Source organism: Neodiprion pinetum, chromosome 2 (assembly GCF_021155775.2).
Source record: "Neodiprion pinetum isolate iyNeoPine1 chromosome 2, iyNeoPine1.2, whole genome shotgun sequence".
NCBI lineage: Eukaryota > Metazoa > Arthropoda > Insecta > Hymenoptera > Diprionidae > Neodiprion > Neodiprion pinetum.
Window position 1 is genome coordinate 2,064,776 of NC_060233.1, and position 22,378 is coordinate 2,087,153.

Here is a 22,378-nt window from a genome sequence, read left to right on the forward strand (position 1 = left end):
AAACGTTCACCACGAGCATTCCTGATGTACGTCAGCATCTTAGCTATCAATTATTAACATATTAAGTTATAAAACGTAATCTGCTTGATAACTTCAGTATGCTGTCCTCAAGCAACCAGACATCCCCTTTTTTACTATAGTTGAAGCTCAAGAAATGCAAGCATTCCTCCAGTTGAGCTGATTTTGGCATCAATGATACACACTTCATCTGGTAATGCCTGGATCGAGTATCTATAAATTATAATGAGAGGAGTTTATCAATTCTTTCATGGCACTATCTCGATTTTATGACAAATTCATATCGGCGAATTCACACTTCCATCAATCAAGCCATAAATAAAACGGTCCGATCACTTCTCGACATCAAGAATACCCAATGCCTTTACATTTCTATTCTAGGCGGAAAACATACAGGTTGCGACGAAAGTGAAGTTTAGTTATTACCTCAGCAGTACGAATAAGTGTAGCCTTGGAGTTTTGTTTATTATGTTATACCGATATCGTTCGCCACTCAGTTGATATGTGTGGATAACTTTGTTATCGCTATTATTATCATTTAAATACTAATTTTTTAACATAAATCTGCTATAATGTAAGTAAGTATGGTAAATAGAATTTGAAACATGAATAATAATAATAATACGAGTATCATAATAAATTATTATCACTATGAAATATATTTCTCTGTGTGAATTCTTTTTTAACAAGTATATCAACAGGCATGTTCAATGGGCGGTTTATCCAAAGTGGGTGAAGTGATATCACGTATAAAGATGAACTAAATATCTAAAAAGTGAACTCGCGGTATTTAAAATTGTTAGAAAATTCTGTAATTGCTTTTCGCAGGAGCACCAATTTCCGCAAATTTTAATGTTCCATCATCAAACTTGAGGTAAAGATACTGAACTAAATAATTATTCACCATTCCTGAGTGCAAGAAATTCTTGGAAAATTTTAGCAAACCAATCTAGATCAACAGCTAGTCACTATTTTTCGGTGAATGCAAGAACATAAAATGGTTATCTGGAAAGGTAGCAAGCGGAGAGAATATGTCAGCTGTTGGTGTGGTAGGCAATTTGGAGCAGTTACGTGATTATTCGGACGTCACATACGAATTCAGCCAAGCTTCAATTGTAGCATTATTAAGGTTCAGCCAATCGATGTTATTGTATATATTTTTGAGAAGATCAGTGTCAAAGGCTTCCTTTACTCCCGAGTATGTTTCAAAGAATGTTTCCAGCTGCACCACCCTCGCCTCGGTGTGGAAGGTAGCCACAATCCTACCAATCCAATCTGCAATGTCGCTTGCACTGTAGCCATAATCATTCATTAGAGTTTCCACATTATCACGAATCCAATCCCAAGCTGTAGCTGGACCGATCGAATTTGTCAAAATAAAGCCAAAGACGTAATAAAACTCAGCAGCTTTGACATACGATTGGTTGATGGCCAGATTTAGATACCTATAGAAAGACTCAGGGTTACAAATGTTTACATTCATGAGTATATTTACTTTTTTATCAGTGTCAGTAATGCGCCCTTACTTGGTCAAGATCGTAGCATTTTTTATTCCTGATAAACCATTCAACAATCTAAATCTCTCCGCCGAATCTGTCTCATCCAACATCTTTTGGAACACCTGATCCCATTCAGCCTCTCTATTCACATTTTGTATACCTGTATAAAAGGTAAGTTGACACATTTTACAACGATATGACTGAGAAATATGAATTCCACTCGAGATGACGATGAGCTTAGACTTTTTAAATATTCTGGGACCTACCATATTTGTATACTACATATCGAGTATCGGGAGGAGGACGGACATCATCAGTACCGTTAATCCAGTCTAAGAAAAGGTTTCCAGCTTCAGTCAAACACTGATCATAACCTGCGTTGCATGCCATTTCCAAAACAACTGGGCGGAGACGCCTAAATATATGTTTGTAAATCAACTCTGAGAAGAGAAAGGGTAGTCATTAAACTCTACAAACGGAAATGCTACTTACAGAGTTATGTGAGAGTCGGAATCACCTACCGACCATGTGACATTTTTGTAAACGGGTTTCACCAAGCTAATGATGTAATCCTGGCGGGCAAAGATTGGATAAGTTAAGTAACGGGAACAGCAAGTAAGACTTGCAACTTGTAGTTCTTGCTAATTATTCAATGTAGAATACATACATTTAGGCTAGTGGATATATCAGTATCGGCTAGCATAGAGACCATATACTGAAAATCTGTGTAAGCCATATCCCAAGGTATATAATGCGACTCATTAACGAGGTACGAAGCCAACTCAAGTGTTACGTTATAACTTAGTTGGGCAGCTGCAGCTAAACTGAACGCATCCCCTACAAGCTGCGTCCTGTCCGCAGCAGTGAATGTCTACAATGTGATAGATTCATGAGGTGTCTTTGCAGTCTATACAAAAATTATTGGCGCACTCACCTCTGGGTCAGATTTTAGAATATTGATAAGTGTCTCCCACTCCGACGTTTCATAATTCACTCGATAAAAGCCAACTTGGTCGTGATTGAATTTTATCCACTCTACCGATATGTTAACCGTCAAAGATACTAAAATATAGAGAACCAATTTTTATATCACAATTTTACAAACGTACAAGTTTTTTGCTACTCACAGCTACTGGCATCGTTCTGAAACCACACCAAGTTCGATGTCGAGTTTTCACTTGTTACGTAAGTGATGGGTATTGTCCATCTGAATCTGCAAAGAAATCACGAGATTATCCAGAAAAACTTGGCAATGTGTTGAAGTTTTTTTACTGAGATTTCGTGCCTCACCCGTAAGTTGATGATGTAGAGTTTGAGACGGCGTTAGGATCGGATAGAAATCGTTTCTGAGTAAGAGTGTAAACGGTTCCGTTTTTAACGACATTTACGACAGGAAAGCCTGCTTGAAGTGTCCAAGTATTCATGATAGCCGAGATATTGAGGCTTGAATCCACAAGGTCCTGCAGTCCATCATAAAATCCGGAGGTATTTTCACTCTGGTATGCATATGTTTTCAAATCCGTCGCAATCGCGGTGTAGAAAATATCAGATCCTACAAAATTTTCCAGCATGCGAATGACTGCTGCTGCCTGAAATTGATGCATACTTCATTATACCTCTCAAAATACATGCAAAATGATGTCCAGCGCCAATAAAATTCGAGTACCTACCTTACTGGTTCTAATAGAGTCATAAACATTTGCAATTTCGTCGGGTGTAGTGATTTCCTGAATCATGGGATCCGAGTCAACAGACGCATCGTCATTCATAACATTCAAAACCTCGTAAAATAAGAACAGTTCTATCTGTAAAGACCAGGAAATGACTTAAAATCTATTCAAAATCAGAGCTTGGACTTCAAATTTTTATAATCCTCTTTTGCTACTAACAAAGCCCCAATCCGGATACAACTCATTTGCGGTCCTGTATTGTGCCCATGTAGGAATACCTTCGGTGATCCAAATATCATCCCACCAATCCACAGACACTGAAACAATTTACTAATGTTAAATAAATCAGTGAATTTATATCGCAGTGTTATAGAAGTTGATAATCGGACAGCGCTGTCCCCCATACCAAGGGTTCCAACCCACATGTGGGCAACTCCGTAACATGTCGTAAAGATGACATCGTCCATGTTACTCGTGGAACTTGTGTTGCTAGTATAAAGAATTGCGTGTTCAGCAGCTTGAACCATACCCCAGCTTTCCACAAGGCTAAAAGTAATGTCAGCAATAGCAACCATATCTGTAATGAATCGTAGTTCATTTGGCATTTATTTATACATGATATATCTAGACAGGAACATAATTAGTTCACAAGTGTGTCGTAATACTCACCGAACTTTGGCAAGGGGTAAGACACATTAAAGAGATTGATGTAATATGCAAGAGCATTTGTTGCAACTTGTAATGGTAAAGCACTTTTATACAGTTGGGATTCTGTGGTATAAAAACTGACTGGAAATGTTTGTCCATCAAGATTCGTCACATTTGTCGTCTGGGCTTGAAAATCACAGACTACAAGGCCGACAAGGAACGTCGGCATTGGCGGACTTGTGGCAAAGGTCACTGTTTTCAAACCCGACGCAGGCTCATTTACTGCAATACTCTGCAAAATATAATAAATTCTACCAATTATTTACTCTCCAAATTTTCAATTACATGTTATAAAAAGTAAATCAAGCTTTTTGTATAATTTTACGCAGCTCAATTAGCAATATGGTAGCTAATTAATCGGTAAACAAATAAGCTTTAAAAAATTGTAGTATTGAATTTATCTTCGAATCCAATCTCTGTAACAAATTATAAATCAGTACTTTGCATCCCATCAGAGAAACCCACGAAAATCGTTCATAGAAATTGTAAAAATTCTTCAAATTCTTACATTGTAGCCACTAACAATAGTTGAACAGATTCCCTGAATTTCCCTAACTAAATTATACTTTTTTCCTGACTAAAATTCGATCTAATGGTGTCAATTTGTGTACTTAATAAGTAAAGCTTCAGATAAATCGCTATTCAAAAACACGTTTATGATCTATTGAGTGGTCATGGAATCAAGCAGATAGAACAAAAATGTTCATAAAGTTTTTATACTTCGTTGCGGGGGAAGCTTTATTTTTCTTGTTTCATACCGTCAAAAAATTCCTCAACTTTTCTTTGACTTCCGCGACTATTTTTCCAATTCTATTACTTTATCCTGACTCCTCAGTTTTCCGTGACTAGTGGCCACAGTGTCTTATGAGTGGTGACAATATTTTTTGATCAAGTAATTATTTCATTTCACCTTGACATTCATGTTAGAAATTGAGGTATAATTATCTCCGGAAGGCTGTACAAGTTTGATGTCAAATTGGGCCTTGAATTTTGGTTCATCCAGACATGGAAACACATTTCTTGCGTACGCCGGTGGAAGTACAGCGACAGCAAGTATCCTGAGGAGAGACAATTAGTGATATTGGGTCATTTCAAAAGTTTTTCAAGTTTCGTATTTCTCTAATTTAAATAGTTCTCAGTTCGGCATGGATCATCAACTGAAATAAGTTACAATGATTGGAAGAACCATTAAATATGGTCACATTAATTTATTGCATTTGCGTCCTTGGATAGCTATACAAATTATTCGGAATATGCAAAAATTATGTGCAACTTACGTCATGTCTGAGCACTAAACTTCATTAATATTATCAGAATGTAAAATTCGGACTGTATTAGGAATATGTAATATTCGAAACTGCGGGTAGATACGGATATGGATTACCGTGTTAGTTATAGTTACTATTCAGGTAAATTTCTTGCACTTGACAAGATATCATCGATAATAGCATCTCACATGTGGGTTGACATTGGTAGGGGAATAACAGTTCTTTAAATAGAATTTTGTAAATCTTGGCCAATAGTTTCTAAAATAAAATCAAAATGTCCTACTTCTTCACAATGGAGAGATTAAAAATATATCCTGAAGTATTACCAATAGCTTATTCCTCAACTCACCTAGTATTATTGTTCTCGCCAACATAGTTACTCTGATACAAGCCAACAAGGTCTGTAGTCAAATTGGCGCTGAATTCCAGTGACAATATATATTGCCCTGCTTCGATCTCAGTTGAAGGCGTAATTATGTATCTCTGCAAGGCTGTGTCTACTGTGGTTGATGTAATAGTCAGCGATGACCCCGTAAGGATGGATGTTAAATTTGTTGAGGATATGATGACTTCATTCATGTTGACGATAAGTGTGCTGCGTGTGGCTGTTACATTCAATTCTATGCTCACATTACCATAAGAAACGCCTGCGGTGATGTCAGGATATAAGAAAAGGTCATAGTGCACTGGAATAACATCCGTAGGAAGCTGGTAGTCAATCGCCGTTGCCTGTATGAATAAAAAGAGAATCGTTGACAGAATAAATATACATCGAACACGATAAAAAGTTATTTTTAGTAACTTACCAATGTCATCCCTTGCATGAAACCGAACAAATAATACCAAAGCAACATAATGCTTTTCTAGGATAGATCAATAGGTTGCAAAGAAATTAACTGCTGAATAGCTGGAGATATTATGGTTTTAGAAATGTATTTGAAGTGGTACTAGTTCACAATCGGTTTCGCAAGCTCAATTGACTTGGGGAGCGGAAAAACTAGTCACCCTTTTGCACTAGGATAATTTTTAGTGCCACATTACCCAGATTTTACGTAATTCCAATACTAGCGATATGAATCAGCAACGGTAACGGGAAGCTATTATGCTTATTCTACCTGAAGGTTTCTCATTTATACTGTATAGTTGTTTGTACAAGTTTTTTCATTCAAATGATTTGTTCCAAATTCGGATTTCATTTTGCAAATTCGTATTGTTGACATTTATCGATCCTGCCGGAAGGTTTTAGATATATGATACTTGTTTCTACAAGTTTGTACATACAAATAATATATTTCAGATTCAGATATCATTGTGCAAATCCATATTATTGACATTTTTCAGTATTGTCGCAAGCTCTTAGATATATGTTACTTGTTTGAGCAAGTGTGAACATACAAATATTAAATTCCCGGTTTGGAATTTGTTCTGCAGAACCATATTGTTGATATTTGGTAGTAAAGTTAACGTCTCGATGTGAATTATTAGAAATTGGATAAAAGCTGTTGAGCGGCAAAAAATATATTTGCATTACTTTTTTCACTTTTGTCCAACACCGTACACGATATTCTTTTAAATATATGTTACCTATTTGTACAAGTGTGTATATACAAATGTTAAGTTCCGGGTTTGGAATTTGTGCTGCGAAACCATATTGTTGACATTTTGCAATAAAAATAATGTCTGGATGTGAATTATTAGGAATTGGATAAAAGCTGTTGAGGCAAAAAAAAATTTGTAATGGCAAAAAATATATTTGCATTTCTTTTTTCACTTTTGTCCATCACCGTATACGATATTGTCCCAACTATAAGAACCTAAAAACTTTTAGAATTTTGAACATGACAATCCCTGCCATACAATGATGTTATAGCAATCAATCAATAACATATCAAGTTATCATTCAATCTACATGATAAACTTCGTATGTTGTCCTCGAGCAACGAGACGTCCTCCATCTTTTTTCGATAGTTCGACCTCAAGAAAAGCCAACCTTTTCCCAGCCTTGCAGGTTTTGGCATCGACTACAATCACTTCACCTGGTGATGCCGCGTTCAAGTATCTATAAATTATAATAACAAAAGTTTATTGATGGTAATGAGATGGTGAATAAAGGGGTGTAATTAATATTTTATCACACTTTGTAGATCTTACGAAACATTTATATTCACAGATACTCCTGGAGCACCAGTTCCAGTGGTCATCAAGGCATACGTAGAAATGCAGTCAACTAGAGTTGCTGTAAATCCTCCATGGAGAGTTCCTCCCCCATTCAGATGACCGTCTTCGACGGGAAACTCCACCCTGCATTTTCCATCCCCGGCAGACACCACCGTCACCTAGTGACAAAAAGACAGTTGTGTCGCGATGTGTATGCATAATGAGAAATATTATTGAAAAATCCAGTTGCAGTGAAAGCTAGCTAAGAATTTTTACCATTCATCGAAATTTCAAAATCCTTCTGCGTTTCAATTGTTTAATCGAAGGAATTTAATAATGAATAAATAGCTGTTCTTACGTATATACCTACTGTTATACTTTATACTCAATTTTTTCAACCTACATTTTTGAGGCACTGTTCGAATCCTTTGGAATTAGTTACATATTCCACCACTTTTTTGATCGCTGCTAATCCACGTGACATTTTTTTAGTATACAAATAATTATTTAAAAAAAAAAAATGTGAAAAATTACCGGTAAAGCGTATATCAAGACGACGTCGTAACGTTCGCAGTTCGTCGTGTTGTGATGCAATGAGCGTGATGATGAAGTATTTTATACCCTCAACCCGTGCCCTCAACGGTATCGTTGAAATCAGCTGAACAAGAAAACTGGCAGTAGTAATCAAACGTAAACAAATAATCATAAAATAAGATGGCACTGGTGTCGTATGCACCAAAAACAGAGGAGGGAACATAAGGCGGCAGTTTGAATTGAAAACTTTCTACCAATCACATTGCAAGATCATCATTTGATCGATCTTTGGCATCCTTGCAACCAATTACACTTCGATGCGAAAGGAACACTGGCGACGCTGGTGGTACTACAAATAAACACATGCAGGGTCAATTGATAACGGCTTGAATGGTTTAATGCTAATACGCTAAAATTCGAGAACAAGGGCAGTCATTTGGTGGGTGGGCGACAAATTCAGATGACTGACAGCTGTAAAAATTATATGCATCGCGATGACCTGTTTTTTGAATTTATGAACGTTGGCTGCTCTGCCGAATTTAGCGCATGCGCATTAAACCACCCAGTCGTGAGCAATTCCTTATCACTTGTCCAATTACAGCAAATAGATCATCCAGTTCATGGCAAAACGACGGAACGAGAGCACGATAAAACTTGTTGCAATGGTTTAATATATCGCGGGTCTCATTATTCTACGAGTAATTATACAGTTGAACTGTCCATCATCGTGTGCCGAATACTTCAATTGGTATTACATAATGACTGGACGTATAATTTTTTTAAAACTGTAATTGTATAGTCACATAATATTAGGTGTACAAAATATTAATATTTCTTATTTTCTATACTGCTGTGCGATAAAAATAATAACGCTCAATGACTACAAACAGCAACGTCTCTGCAAGCGCTTCATTCTTTTTCGGTAATGGTGCGACACGAACTAGCTGATGGTGAACCAATTATACATTCTTGCTCGGTTCTTTAAATGTGGTCAATAAATGTTGACCACGAGCAATGACATTTTTAGCCTGCACTCCATTCTTCTTCGATAATTCAACATCAACGAATGCTATCGGCATCGCCCCTATCAGTTGTAAAATCTTACATACTTCAGCATCTACACATATCACATCTCCAAGAAGTGCTGGTTGAAAATATCTGCAACATCGAAAAATCACATTACAATAATGCAAGTTTTTGCCATAGTACGAAAAATCAAAAATTAGTCATATTATTGAAAAAATTATAATTTACGAAGTATGAATATTAATGGACATCCCCACAAATCCATTTCTATGTGTAAACAGTGCCCTAACGGATGTCATATCGATTAAAGTGGTTGTCAGCCCTGTATGCAAATGCCCTTCGTTATCGAGATGATCTTCGGTGACATTAAATTCTGCTTTGACCTTTCCATCCTTCACCGAATGGTACTTCAACTGAAAAAACTCAAATTTGCTCGAGAGAATCAGAACGATTTTGTATGTTATAGTCATATTTTTGGATATTAACCATTTTTAAGTTACGATCAAACACTTTTGTTATTCGGCAGAATTCGCTGTATCGTTTGAGGTTTTCAACAACGCTACGTGACATTATTGGCTACTTTTAGAACTCTACTTGTAATATGACTTTAATAAAATACTGGAACTCCATTATATATGAACTCGTCTAATTAGCTATCATTATCTAATTTACGATTATATACCTGAGTTTCTCCATTCGTCTTGCAATTAGTTAAATAATAGCGGTATGTCACGGAGAATGAATTCAAAAACGTAGAAACTTAGTTGTTTTACTTGTGGCATTACAGATATATAATTGTTCATTACTTGTCAGAGTATTCTTTAAATTCAATCCGAAGTACGATAAAATCATCGTTACTGGACCACTGATATATAGACTCGAATTTATAGTTCGCACTTACACTTAACTACGGTTAAATTCCTATTCCTCATTTCAATGCTAAAACGGCCAATTTCAAAAGTTGTCAATTTAAATCAGATATATTAGTTGTGATTTTCAAACGAACTGCTTCAGTATCATAAGGGAGGATTAGCAATTGTGTAAATGCAGACTACGTTGCGGACTATAAATTCGACCCATAATTGGATAGAGATTGCGCTGCGCAGCGCGGCACAATATGAATCAATGGAATCGCCACCCTCTTATAGGGCCAACGACACATGTGACGTCATTTTCGTAACTTGTCAAGTGATATCAAAACGGCAACGTACCCAACAGCATGTTGTTTGCTTTTAATGAATTTAATGATGAAATCATGTATGACTTTCACATACAGTATTCAGGTTTAAATCTACCGCGCATAAAGTAGGTTGAGGCCCTGTAAGATGACTGCCGTCGGCTCGGTCAACTCGAGCCGAGTCGCTTGAAGAGATGTAAGTGATAAACGTGACAGTAAAATTTCTCGTCACAAACTGGTAACGTGACTGCAAATAAAATTACCACATTGGTCACATCATAACATATATACTTAAACTAGAATACTGTTCTAAAAACAATTTGAAGGAACACTAAGAAGAAATCTAAGAATTGTCTTTCTAGGTACATATTTTTGTAATAAAACTAATAAATTTATCAATACGTTCAGAATCGGCTGTGAATGTTATACTGCTTTCTACTGAAAAAAAACGAAAATTATTATCATGGAGGGCGAAAAAAATGACGCGCCACTTCTACCTAGTTGTAATTTTGTAAATGAGGGGTCATATTTTTTTGTGACCGTCAAAATTACTAAGTAAAAAACTCGACCGGTTTTTTTGTATCTAAATAGGTGATGTTACGATATCTTCACCGTAAATTGATCAAAAAAAATTTTTACCGTCATTTCACAACACAAGATTAGATGAAAAAAAATGACGTCAATTTAGGGTGAAATTACGATATTTTTTGACAATTTTACTGCCAATCTTAATAACGGTATTTTTACAACTCAAGTCGCTGGCATGCAAAGCATAGGCGATCCCACGGAGTAGGCGATCCTTTATCCGGTGTAATAACGATGTAGCGTATATCGGTGTACTGGGAGCTTTCCAGCAACGACACAGAGCGATACAGAGCGACACTGTGTCGAACATGGTGCTTTCCAACAACGATACAGAACGACACAGTCGGACACAGCTGCGGAGCATGGTTGGACACTGTGTCGGATTCATTGCTGCCAATTTTTTAGTTAGAGATTTTATTTTCGACGCATGGTATTGTTTATATTTATTTATTAAATGCAATGATAATCTACATGCGTTTCACAAATGTTTTTTTTTTCCTGGAGCGCTCAGTGTTCCTAGATTTTTCGTATAATGCATGAGCGGACTCTAGTGACTGAATTAAGAACCTCAAAGCGTTCCAACAAGCACCAAGGCACAGTATTCGACCGTGTAACACAGTGTCACACTGTGTCTCCTTGCTGGAAAGCTCCCCATGTCTCCTTGCTGGAAAGCTCCCATGGTGTACTCATGGTGTAAGGAAGGTGAAGGAAGGTGTAGAAAGGTATAGGGACTGAGCGTAAGTATCAGTAGCGCCGTGAGTGACCAAGATTGTCCCTATCGACGGACATGCGTTAACTTTGACAAATGGTCTGGCGGTTATTTGTCATCATTTTTTCGAAAGAACAAATATGCTTACCGAAAAAATGCCTTCTTCCGGTGTAAGAAAAGTGAAGGTTAGTTGTTACGCTATCGGTTGTTACGATAGTCTCAGAAATACCGAGTAAACCGTTTTAACTGTCCCGATGCGACAGGACGATTCAAAACGGTTGGTTAATTTCGTGCCATGACGTAACCACGGAAGTTTATGATTGGCAGCGTCATTGGCGTCGACAGGGGAAAATACCCGTCGGTTGGGACAAATAGAATCGATTTGGCGCTGCCGTGAATCTTGCGCACGCTCTCTATACCCATTTGTTCATGTCTAACTCATCCTTATAATCACAGGGTATTGAGTCCACGCGTGGTGTAAAAACCACGGCGTATCTCACAGATATCAGTATGTCTGTAATACGTACAACGTAGATTGAAGAGCGTGTTTTCACTTGCGGAATGAGCTGGAAGGAGATAAAACTATTTGCATACTTAAAACATTCTCCTGATTAGCAACCAATTAGTTGAAACGCGTTTTTACTTACCGACCATCTGGTTCCAAGGTAGGAAATCCAAGACAGCTACGGTATTTTCTATTGAGTTTCCCAAAGATGGCTGCCGGAAAGTGGTATGATGGTGGTATGGCTGATGGATACTCTGTGGTCTAGACCAGCCCCCTGACACTCACCACTGCTCGTATACTAAAAAATTGTACGCGTCTTGTCCCCGTTTTTTAGTTCCTCTATATGGCGCTAGTAGACTTCTGACACGCTCGCTGCTATCGCTGACCGCGCACAAGCTCGTCAGGTAACTACTAGAGCCACTAGTGGTGGAAATTGGCGGCAGAATCGAGGGACATGTTGCGAACCACTTTTTTAGCAGCGTGTGTCAGGGGGCTGGTCTAGGCTGATGTCGCTGAAGCTGATGCACGTGTGTGCGCATTGCCGTGACACATAACCTATAAGTATCAAAAATATAATAACAAACGTGAGAAAATTTAGCAGTAAATATTATTATAATTCAACAAAATGGCATCAACGAGTGCCTTAGAGATCGATCCTGAAGAAACCGTTGTGGATGTTACTTGGAAAGATTTGGTACGTATGAGGTTGATTAAAATTATTCAAAGAACAACAAGCAAGGTCATAAATTATACTGCATTCGAGTTAAAACTTGAGTGAGACGTATCTCAAACGCGAAAAAGGGCTCAACAGCCTCATTCTATACACAATTCTGAACAATTGCAATTTCGTAGAATCCATGCAATTCCTTTAATTCAGCGTCAACTGAAAATGTATTTGAGTGTGTATGTTCAGAATTGTGTATAGAAGGGAGCTGTTAAACCCTTTTTCTCGCGTTTGAAATTCGTGGACTTTGATATTAGGACACATATAAGTCAATGTCGAGATCGACCAGAGCACCCCCTTAAGTATCTCCGTTACTTGCAGGGCATTGTCGACTCGCTTTGTCAGGCGTGTGAAGAACTGAAATGGAAAACACCATCAAAGATCCAAAAGGAAGCTATACCCTTAACACTTCAAGGTAAGTTTTAGTACGGTATCTTCTGGTTCTTGGCAAACTATTCTACAAGTTTCATGCATAATTTTAGGAAAGGATGTGATAGGCTTGGCAGAAACCGGTTCTGGAAAAACAGGAGCCTTTGCACTTCCGATATTACAAGCTTTGTTGGAAAATCCGCAGAGATATTTCGCTCTTATTTTGACGCCCACCAGAGAGTTAGCATTTCAAATATCAGAACAGTTTGAAGCACTAGGTAAGGTTTTGTTAGAAATAAAATCGTGGCTTGTCTTAAAGGCACTATATGTTGAATGTGATTCGCCGATATGGGTTAAAGTAGTCTGATTTTCATCTCCAACAGGTGCCAGTATTGGTGTGAAATGTGCTGTTATTGTAGGCGGAATGGACATGATGTCTCAGGCCTTGACTTTGGCTAAAAAACCCCACATTCTGATTGCAACACCTGGAAGACTTGTCGACCACCTTGAAAATACCAAGGGATTTAATTTACGTTCACTTAAATATTTGGTAATATTCACGCTCGGATTTATCATCCGCCTATTTTCATTCCAATTTTGAGTAACCTAATAATAATTTACCATTGTTTCAGTTCGTTTAGGACTATTTGAAATTTAATTTTTTATGATCCGTTTTCAGGTAATGGATGAGGCTGACCGTATATTGAACATGGACTTTGAAGTTGAGGTTGATAAAATATTAAGGGTGATTCCACGAGAGAGAAGGACATTACTATTTTCGGCAACAATGACGAAAAAAGTACAAAAGTTACAGCGAGCTTCTTTGCAAAATCCTGTAAAGGTTGAAGTATCCACTAAGTACCAAACTGTTGAAAAATTGCAACAATCTTACATCTTCATTCCTGCTAAATTCAAGGTAAATTACTGGTATATCCGTTGATTCCATAAATTAATCATACCCTACGAAATTTGTTAAATCCTCAATATTCCGACGTCTAATCATCAATTCCGACAAAGTGAACTTGGTTCTTGAATACTCTTTAAAACAAAACGAACTTGTTTCAAACAGGACGTGTACCTGGTTCACATATTGAATGAATTGGCAGGAAATAGTTTTATGATATTCTGCGCCACCTGCAACAATACACTCAGAACAGCCCTCCTATTACGAAATCTTGGGTTCATGGCTGTTCCCTTGCATGGGCAGATGTCACAGAATAAACGACTAGCTGCCCTGACAAAATTCAAGGCTAAAAACAGATCTGTCCTAATATCAACCGACGTAGCTAGTAGGTAAGTAAACTTATCACATGTATGTATTATAATGTTGGCAGTTCAGTAATCACTCTCCCGATGCATTATACCAAATTGATCGTTAACTCGAATAAGGAATGCACATTAATTTATCCGAATTCTTGAACAGGGGTCTGGATATTCCTCATGTTGATATTGTTATTAACTTTGACATACCGACACACAGCAAAGACTACATCCATCGAGTTGGAAGAACTGCTAGAGCTGGTCGATCCGGTAGGGCAATTACGTTTGTTACACAATATGACGTTGAACTTTATCAACGAATAGAGCAATTAATATCGAAAAAGTTACCTCTTTATACAACACAAGAAGACGAAGTTATGGTACTCCAAGAAAGAGTATCAGAAGCTCATCGTATGGTAAAAATGGTGAGTAAAATATTTCATCAATATTGCTAAGTGATTAAAAAGAAATTCAAAGACTGTAAAATATTTATATTCCGGTCAAATTTATACTACCACAACTAATATTGGCATAATGACAATTCTGACACTTTTGACCTTGGGACATTTTAGGAAATGAAGGACATTGAGGACAATAAAAAGTCTGGTAAAGGAAAAAAGAGGAAAGGTGGCGGTGACAACGACGACGACACAGAGCAATCGATTGGTGTTAGGAAAAGAGTAAAAGGCAAAGGATTCAAAGGAAAAAGAAAAGGCTGAGATAAGAGATAAGAATTCGTATACAAAAAAGTGTAGATCAAATTAATTACGTCATTGATGAAATATTGATAAAATCTGAATTCTAATTTAACAAAATTAAATGATTGACCTATGTTTCCTTCAGTCTTCTGCGTACATGGGCATCAAATTTATGGAATGCCTCTTAGTAAATGTCTCATTGAAAAAAAAAAATGATAATATAGATTTCTATTGGATGAGAGGCACTAGTTTGGTTAAAGTGAAACAACTTAGGTTTCATTTAAATGAGAAATAAAATATATTCCATAATATTATTATTCACTATTTCTACACATTCTGTACAGTAATTCAATTTAAGGGTTTTATACCTCAATATACTTTATACAAAAAGGCTACTTATAATCTAACATTAAGACATACCATAGCATGAGCGCCCTCCACCTCGCCATCGCAGGGCGGGTGGGCCGCACACATGTTTGTACTGGTATTTCGAGTCAGTCGCCAGCGAGTATAACTTCTTCCTCTTATGATCACAGACCACACACCAAATCATACTCTATTCAGGTGTGTTCCTGGTGCCTCTCATATTATTTAGTTACAGTGTACTGTCCCCGGTAAACATACGTCATTATAGATTTTAACTTTTTTTCGAGGATAAAGGGGGGGGGGGGGGGAGATTTTTACCACAGTATAGTTATGTAATGAATGCCTTCATTGTGCCCACTAAGCAGGTGTTCATACCTTTTCTCAATGTTTTTCTCTTCATCTTATCTTTGTCGTTTCAGATACCTTTTTTTGTTTTCTTTTTTACCAATAAGTAAAATTATATTTTGTGAAAATATAGAATCATAAAAAATAAAATGTCTTTTAGATTTTTCTTTGTTGATAATACCGGTACAGAAATAGTGCATTTCGGAGACCCCATGAGCGACAGATCTGAGATTAGTTAAGGTCCCTGTCCTCTAAGTACTTGTACTCAAAAGTGAAGCCTTCTTTTTTGCGTTGCCCCCATTTTTCGTAATCGAAATATATGTACGTTCCCTGGAAAATAAATAAAAAAAATACATGCAAACAAAAGATGCGCACACAATTACATATTTTCAAGTATAAATTCGCCTAGGATTTTAAAACAGATATAAGTGATGAATGTTACCTGTTCGTACTCCTCGTTGATAACTTTGGGCTCTTCGTGCCTTTGGAACCACATCATGTATTTCGTATGGAACCTCCAGCTTTGTTTCTTAAGGGCTTTAGCTGCCAAGTACTGTCCCTTAGATCCTTCCATATAGTAAAATATGAAGAACAGCGTCTCTGTTGATAGTCGCTGGAAAAATTCCACTGTATCAGAATGTGGAAGTTGTACCTGTAACGATAACTAATTAGCCCCAACGTCCCAACGACTGGATCCTTTTTATAAACTCGGTAGTGTCAGATTTACTTGTTGGTAGTAGGGCGGCGTTTTGCACAAGTTGCGGGGCAAATACGATCTGAGTCGTTCAGAGTCTGAAGGATGAGGCATGTGATAGTAAGCTGCTTCCATCATTTGGAATTGAAGTTGGTGCTCTTTTTGGAGAGGCACCGGTCCCAGCGGCGCCACCCCGAGCAGCGGCGGAATGTGTGCTTCCGAAGTAGCATTCGACACCTTCGTAGTGTCAAAGAGGTTCCTGGTTGGCTCCGACGGAGGTATCTCAATACCTGCTCTGACAATAACTTGTTGGGCAATGGATTTTAGCGAGGACATGCCGTCGGGAATTTTAGAGATGAGACCGTTGGTGGCAGATGGTACCGGCGAACAGGAATTTGCAGGCAATGGCGAGGATCGACTGCTGACAGGCGAAGGCGGAGACGATGACGAGGGAATTGGTGTTGTCATTTCCGTTTCGCTGTTGTGATTCTGACTCTGTTGATTTAGCAGTATATGAGACGGCTGAAGCGGCGGTGGATTATTGTGCTGCTGCATAATTGTTGGAGGTACGTTCGACGCTACGCTTGATGTTGATGATGATGATAACAGCCCATTTTCACTTCCGTGAGCTGTGAAAATATGTCAAGCAAATAATGATGAGTGCATACGTCAGTCAGAGTGTAGACTGAACAGCTTGGTATTTCCTGATAACTCCAGGTTTTTTGATGCGACATTTTCCCTTTTCCAAAGGAAAAACCCTTGTGTCTAATCATGAGAAATATTACACGAATATTTCTTGCTGCACTGCTAGTTATCCATATTGTATTTGTGTGAGACGTTTTGACTGAAATCTAGATGGTGAAAAATAGGGTATCTCTTCAATTGCTTACATGATGTTTTACTAGAGGTAGAATGGATGACTTGAGAGTTTATGTGCGACGCAGCAACAGTTGCAAAGTTTCCAGCGTTTGACGTTGCAATGTGGTTAATTGTGGCGCTAGGCGAGCTATGGCTAGATGTCATGGGAATGGGTTTGCTCGGCGTACTGCTCGACAACAAACTCATCTTTATTACAGTAGTGCTTCCTGTTGTTGGAATACTTCCTTGGGAATTAAGTAAAGGTCTCACTGCCGTCGGTTTCACGGGCTGTAAGAATCAGAAATTACATGTAAAATGATGAATTTGACAGCTGCGTGTAAAATAACGGGCAAACTATTTTTCTCTAATTTCTTAATTTCAGGTAGTCAGTGGTATTTGCCAGTCTGCAATTATCTAACCTTTGTTTTCTTATCCATATCTGTGGAACTATCACTCGAATGATTGTGCATGGTGGAACTTAGAGGAGGTGACGGTATGGGCGATGTTCCTGAATTAGTGGACGTTGGAGTGCCTCCGGTTTCGTTACTGTTGTTACTATCCGTCGTTGCTGACGATGGTATACCAACACCAGATAACTCGACTTCGTCCAGTCCAATAATGTCGTCGTAAATGTACTCATTCTCCTCAAAGTCTGGCTCTTGGGAAGATTCGATATAATACTCGACATCATCCTTTATCCTCTTGATCTACACAAATGTTTCGCACGTTTTGTAAAACAACCTTTTATCACCTTTGACGATTTAACACAAAAAACATGGCATTTGGGAGTAATGATTAATGAAACATGCATCGCGCACTGTGTCCCGCAACTCTAAACCTTACAATGTCTGCTTTCGACAATAATTTCTTTCTTTTTTTTTATTGTTTTGATAAAATCCTTCAGTTTTTCAGGCAAGCTACTTATGTATATCCGAATATACACAGCAATCGCACGGTGTTATTTTTCTCTTGTGATTCCTCATTAATCCTGATCACATTGCAAGCATTTGTTGTACAATTTGAGAGGTTGTGGAATGCTTGACGTTATTCTATTTTCTTTTTATTTTCCTTTCCTAATCCCAACTACTGATTTATGGGGGCGACTAATTTCATTTATAAAATCTTCTACAATTCAGCAGCGTAGTACATAGCTGCTCTAAATAATGTTTGAATATAGTCAGCTGCCCAAAGAAGTAAAGATAAGGAGATTATCTATGAATTTGATGCACTCACCGTGTCAACCTCGACAGACATATTATCCAACATGCGCAACAACGTCTCCAGCTTGCGAATGTGGTATCGGTGTTTTTCAAGCTTTGCTTTGAGTTCATCCATTCTATCCTGCTTATCTTTGTCTAGCCTTTTTTTCTTTCCGGCAAGCAATGATTCTATTTCAGACTCAAATGTATCCAGCTATACCGAAAATTTTTCAATGATAGTAAACGTTATGATTGAATTCTCGCCAGCAGATCTTGTGATCAGTATGTGCGATGATTAGATGTTGTTGAGAGTAGGTACAAAATCACAAGGACGGATAAAAATCATCACAATAAATAAACTTTCGTGTCTCACCTGCAAATTGAGCGCATCTATCGAATTAGCTAGCCAGTTACTGACTTCTTCTCTTTCCTTTTGCGCCGGGTCAAGTTTTTGGGCAGCTCCTAGGCCTTCCTTAGAATAAGCCTTAGTCTTTGTTTCCCTTTCTACGACTTTGAACCTCTCCATTTGCTGTAGAGAATCAATGAATATGACAACATTATTCGCCAATCGATTCCAAAAACAAAACAAAATTATGATCGTACATTTGTTCAGTGGTCAATTCTATTCGTGTTTGATCTACTCACAGTTTCGATTAGCTTTCGATAATCAAGGAGGGTACTTTTGTCCTTAATTTCTCCAGATGCAATCCAGCTCTTGATTTGGTCACGTAACCTTTGAAGCTTTTTGATCTCCTTCTTGAGATCAGCTTCGTACTTCTCCTTCTGGTTGCTGTTAGTGGCATTGTGGACTTTTTGCCAAATGTCCTCAAACGTCTCTACGCCCTCCGTCACTTTTTTAAGGCACCTGTCTATTTCACCTGAAATTTTAAATGAAACTTTCAGAAAAGTTTTGGTTGTAACGAGATAACTCTAAGTGGTACATGTTTAAATTTTTACAAACTCCTGATTGCCTATGAAGGAAAGGATAAAAATATAAAAGAGCATATGTCTTATTTCAAGGAAGCGTGTAAGCTTCAAGAAATACTCGAATTGTAACAAGTGTTTTATTTTATTTTTTCTATATCCAGTCAACAAATAAGCAGAAAATGTAACGAGAAGTGACTATGAAACGATTTTGTGAGATAACATTTTCTTTTTTAGCAAAAATTTTCCCTCCGTCAAAGTCAAGCTAGAGAATTATCGCATTAACGTGATATAAAGTAGGAGTTACCTTTCATTTCTCTCATCTTAACTCCTACATTGTTGGTGCAAAAAGAAGTGATAAGTATCTATATTGTTAAAATAACATTCTACCATTAACACCAATATTACAATAGATAAATTTTCTCTTTTACAATTAGATTCTTGAAGACTAGGCATGGATGATTAATGACAATATCTACTCTACTTGGATCAAAAGTCAAGGTACGGATCTGAGGAAGTTCTGCGTAAAGCATGTGGGAAGACAGGAAACGTTTTCTAGTAATAAAAAAAAAAAAAACCATACTGAACAATACACATAAATGAAAATTGACAGTAAGATAATCAACGTCGTAGCTGAAAATAATTACATTATATCACGTACATTAATTAGAACATTCACAAATTCCTGTAAATCTTGACATATTTTTTGATATGAAAAAATAATGATGCCTTTAGAGAACTGATCGTTTGAGGCATATTAATTTTGCTCATATACATGTAAAGAGTTAAGAATTGTTGTGTGAAAGCATGATTGTATGAAACTGTTTGATACGGTTCAACCCGCAAAAATTAAACTTTGTACTCAATATTATAACAGAAGTATTATCAACACAGCTATTGTTTACACTACGCTACTTTGTGGCCAAGATATCATTATACATTGTTAACATATCGGAGATAAAATGTCAACTATTATCTTTAATCTTTGTGATAACTTGTCTATGGGTTTACTTGTTCCAAACCCTTTTTCATAGTCGGTTTTTAGTAAGGTTCGTCAAATTCTGATTCATTGGCTACAATAATTTGTCACACATATTGATACACCTATTAGATCCAATATTTTTTTATTTTGTTAGACTTGTATAGAAACTTACTGTGTCAGAACATTGTTTCAACTATGAATTAGAATTACAACAATAACATGAACTTTTTGATTTTTTTCAGTTTCTTACTAGTTGTCCAATAACCATAAGTTCCTAATTTCATAATAAGTTAATTCGCTAAATACCCAACTAAGAACATCAAGACATGCTAAGGTCGTTAAACCGCTTTAATCCTGATTCAAATGCACGTAGTAAAAATATTAATTATCAAATATCCCAAAAATTCAGTACATATTAACAACATCGAAAAGATGTTTTTATTCATAAACGTTAAATAAACTGTGTAAATATAATTACTACGTTCAAGTGAAAAAAGTAAAACAAGGTATCTAAATAACGATGAATGTTGGTTAAAGAAAAAAAAATAAAAAATTTGTTACAACTGTCAACAGGTAGTAAAAGAACTGTGCTTTATATGATTGTCAATTTGTTAGTAAGAATAACGCAGTACAGATGAAACATGTAAACTATTTGTCATGGCGGAGAATCGAGAAGACTGGCCCCCGGCAACAAAATTGTAACTGTAAATACAAGTTTTCAAAATAAAAGTTGACCGAGAGGTGAGAGTTTTAAGGTTATGCTAACGGAAGGAGTCGATATTTGGTAATGAGGAGTAATATTTAAGTGAAAAAACGAATGTCAGGGCAAGATTTTGAGAAGGGGATAAAAAAGAGTGGAGATAGGAAGAGACCGTCCAAGCATTCACCCAGAGGGCCGATAATAACTGTCAAATATTGAAGCATAGACGGGAAATTTATGCGGAATTGAAGTCGCGGTCGGATTATTCGATTTTGAATGAGCATTGCCGGTTATAACGGTCTCGAAATGTGGCGATTTGCAAAGGGAACATATACGTGGTGGAGGGTAATAACACAAGAGGTTCTAGATGTAAACATGCTGGAAACATATTCTCCTCACCTTGCAACTTTCTCGTCGCAGCCATGGCTATGTAAACATATGGTACAATGATTCGTGCATAGTCTAGACGTAATGAAAAAGATACGAATTAATTTCTCGGAACAATTAGTTGGTCAACTATTATTCCCTGGTAATAATATGGGAGGCTCGGCCACAAGATGGCTTCCGTTTTCAAATGACAACGAACGACCGACCGTCTTATAAAGCGATCACCAAGTCGGGCTTGAAGCTTGCCACTATTACCGTATATTCGAGTTTTTAACCTCTCTTTAGAAGATCGGTTCGTTTCTCTGCGGTAACGGTTATTCACTAAACTCAAATATACACAAAATGTGACAGCATCGATGAATAATATGTATCAAATACTGGACAACTGAACCTGCTGCTATGTGTATATTATGCATTAGAGCGCATGCACACACTCACATTAAAGTACGCATGCATAATACACAGACGCACACTTGCAAAAACCATCGCGGGACGATCAACGCGCAAGTTTAGTATTCACAAACTCATTTTAATCTGATTCTATGTCAAAAAAAAAACAACCTATTTATCCTTCTCACTTCTTTCTTTAATAAATAAAGGATATTAAATGGGATTTTGTTTAAAATCCACATTAAATATAGCAACGGTTTATTCAATCGTAATATTGTACACGGTTCTTTACTATTTTCTATGATAATGTTTAACGAATTGCAAGAAATAACACCGAGCGGAGACACTGGAAAGTGGAAACACACCAATCGCAAGATCGCAACGCCGTTCCGAAAACTTATGTCAATTTCCGCCGCGATGAGGAAAATAACTACGATTGGTTACCTCAAAATTCCATTGGCAGCGCGACTGGCGCTTCGGGCTTCTAAAATGGCAGTTATTTCTAAACCGGATTTAATCACTGATCTCTTGGTTTTAATTCAAGTTTGAAGGTGAAACAAGCTTATTTTAATACTTTTCAGCAAAATTTTGGTTATTAAATATTTCCAAAGAGATTTTGTCACGTT

The 22,378-nt window shown here is 37.2% G+C and overlaps 5 protein-coding genes across 23 annotated transcripts; 1 reads left to right on the forward strand and 4 right to left on the reverse strand.

The window, feature by feature from the left end:
- Window positions 1-693: 693 nt before the first annotated feature.
- Window positions 694-6,314, reverse strand: LOC124212826 (aminopeptidase A-like). Of its 3 annotated transcripts, none has more exons than XM_069133703.1 (15): window positions 5,970-6,314; window positions 5,513-5,892; window positions 4,806-4,953; window positions 3,857-4,127; window positions 3,594-3,764; window positions 3,407-3,504; window positions 3,188-3,322; window positions 2,808-3,106; window positions 2,645-2,724; window positions 2,452-2,579; window positions 2,185-2,388; window positions 2,010-2,089; window positions 1,784-1,932; window positions 1,545-1,677; window positions 694-1,463 (listed from the first exon to the last, which is right to left on the reverse strand). In XM_069133703.1, the coding sequence occupies exons 1-15, from the start codon at window positions 6,015-6,017 to the stop codon at window positions 1,094-1,096; spliced, it is 2,694 nt and encodes an 897-aa protein (XP_068989804.1). In that variant the 5' UTR covers window positions 6,018-6,314; the 3' UTR covers window positions 694-1,093. The 3 variants fall into 3 exon arrangements, with proteins under 3 accessions (XP_068989804.1, XP_046469274.1, XP_068989805.1); XM_046613318.2 differs by having other exon boundaries at window positions 2,645-2,730; XM_069133704.1 differs by lacking the exons at window positions 694-1,463; window positions 1,545-1,677 and having other exon boundaries at window positions 1,811-1,936; window positions 2,645-2,730.
- Window positions 6,315-6,665: 351 nt separating this feature from the next.
- On the reverse strand, window positions 6,666-8,092 carry LOC124212833 (acyl-coenzyme A thioesterase 13-like). 3 transcript variants are annotated; one of them, XM_046613338.1, is made up of 4 exons: window positions 7,855-8,092; window positions 7,724-7,788; window positions 7,315-7,499; window positions 6,666-7,222 (listed from the first exon to the last, which is right to left on the reverse strand). In XM_046613338.1, the coding sequence occupies exons 1-4, from the start codon at window positions 8,075-8,077 to the stop codon at window positions 7,069-7,071; spliced, it is 627 nt and encodes a 208-aa protein (XP_046469294.1). In that variant the 5' UTR covers window positions 8,078-8,092; the 3' UTR covers window positions 6,666-7,068. The 3 variants fall into 3 exon arrangements, with proteins under 3 accessions (XP_046469294.1, XP_046469293.1, XP_046469295.1); XM_046613337.2 differs by having other exon boundaries at window positions 7,724-7,966; XM_046613339.2 differs by lacking the exons at window positions 7,724-7,788; window positions 7,855-8,092 and adding an exon at window positions 7,597-7,706.
- Window positions 8,093-8,095: 3 nt separating this feature from the next.
- Window positions 8,096-12,073, reverse strand: LOC124212834 (acyl-coenzyme A thioesterase 13-like). The gene is made up of 4 exons (XM_046613341.2): window positions 12,003-12,073; window positions 11,879-11,917; window positions 9,109-9,293; window positions 8,096-9,012 (listed from the first exon to the last, which is right to left on the reverse strand). Exons 1-4 carry the CDS (start codon window positions 12,003-12,005, stop codon window positions 8,814-8,816), a joined length of 426 nt encoding a protein of 141 aa, XP_046469297.1. The 5' UTR covers window positions 12,006-12,073; the 3' UTR covers window positions 8,096-8,813.
- A 275-nt stretch (window positions 12,074-12,348) lies between these two features.
- Window positions 12,349-16,225, forward strand: pths (porthos). The gene is made up of 8 exons (XM_046613336.2): window positions 12,349-12,550; window positions 12,902-12,995; window positions 13,063-13,227; window positions 13,333-13,499; window positions 13,629-13,865; window positions 14,019-14,242; window positions 14,373-14,634; window positions 14,782-16,225. Exons 1-8 carry the CDS (start codon window positions 12,482-12,484, stop codon window positions 14,926-14,928), a joined length of 1,365 nt encoding a protein of 454 aa, XP_046469292.1. The 5' UTR covers window positions 12,349-12,481; the 3' UTR covers window positions 14,929-16,225.
- Not3 (CCR4-associated factor Not3) lies at window positions 15,205-22,114 on the reverse strand. 15 transcript variants are annotated; one of them, XM_046613322.2, is made up of 11 exons: window positions 21,638-21,791; window positions 21,375-21,437; window positions 19,601-19,624; window positions 19,015-19,247; window positions 18,743-18,898; window positions 18,404-18,583; window positions 17,590-17,877; window positions 17,203-17,458; window positions 16,346-16,941; window positions 16,061-16,270; window positions 15,205-15,948 (listed from the first exon to the last, which is right to left on the reverse strand). In XM_046613322.2, exons 2-11 carry the CDS (start codon window positions 21,397-21,399, stop codon window positions 15,850-15,852), a joined length of 2,067 nt encoding a protein of 688 aa, XP_046469278.1. In that variant the 5' UTR covers window positions 21,400-21,437; window positions 21,638-21,791; the 3' UTR covers window positions 15,205-15,849. The 15 variants fall into 15 exon arrangements, with proteins under 15 accessions (XP_046469278.1, XP_046469277.1, XP_046469275.1 ...); XM_046613321.2 differs by having other exon boundaries at window positions 21,618-21,791; XM_046613319.1 differs by lacking the exons at window positions 21,375-21,437; window positions 21,638-21,791 and adding an exon at window positions 21,941-22,113 and having other exon boundaries at window positions 19,601-19,658.
- Window positions 22,115-22,378: the final 264 nt, after the last annotated feature.

Coding starts and splice junctions, on each gene's coding strand:
- LOC124212826 (XM_046613318.2), bottom strand. CDS start 6,017: ATGTTGCTTTGGTATTATTTGTTCGGTTTCATGCAAGGGATGACATTG. Junction 2,731..2,807: donor TCTACATCATCAACTTACGG/GTGAGGCACGAA, acceptor ATTTCTTTGCAG/ATTCAGATGGACAATACCCA. Junction 2,090..2,184: donor ATATATCCACTAGCCTAAAT/GTATGTATTCTA, acceptor TTTGCCCGCCAG/GATTACATCATTAGCTTGGT.
- LOC124212833 (XM_046613338.1), bottom strand. CDS start 8,077: ATGTTCCCTCCTCTGTTTTTGGTGCATACGACACCAGTGCCATCTTAT. Junction 7,789..7,854: donor TCTTGATATACGCTTTACCG/GTAATTTTTCAC, acceptor CACGTGGATTAG/CAGCGATCAAAAAAGTGGTG. Junction 7,500..7,723: donor TCGAACAGTGCCTCAAAAAT/GTAGGTTGAAAA, acceptor TTTTGTCACTAG/GTGACGGTGGTGTCTGCCGG.
- LOC124212834 (XM_046613341.2), bottom strand. Junction 9,294..11,878: donor CACGCTCTTCAATCTACGTT/GTACGTATTACA, acceptor GAGTTTTTTCAG/TTGAAGTACCATTCGGTGAA. Junction 9,013..9,108: donor TCCATTAATATTCATACTTC/GTAAATTATAAT, acceptor TCGATGTTGCAG/ATATTTTCAACCAGCACTTC.
- pths (XM_046613336.2), top strand. CDS start 12,482: ATGGCATCAACGAGTGCCTTAGAGATCGATCCTGAAGAAACCGTTGTG. Junction 12,996..13,062: donor TATACCCTTAACACTTCAAG/GTAAGTTTTAGT, acceptor GCATAATTTTAG/GAAAGGATGTGATAGGCTTG. Junction 13,500..13,628: donor TACGTTCACTTAAATATTTG/GTAATATTCACG, acceptor ATCCGTTTTCAG/GTAATGGATGAGGCTGACCG.
- Not3 (XM_046613319.1), bottom strand. CDS start 21,994: ATGTGGATTTTAAACAAAATCCCATTTAATATCCTTTATTTATTAAAG. Junction 19,248..19,600: donor TAAGATGAGAGAAATGAAAG/GTAACTCCTACT, acceptor TTAAAATTTCAG/GTGAAATAGACAGGTGCCTT. Junction 18,584..18,742: donor TAGATGCGCTCAATTTGCAG/GTGAGACACGAA, acceptor TTTTCGGTATAG/CTGGATACATTTGAGTCTGA.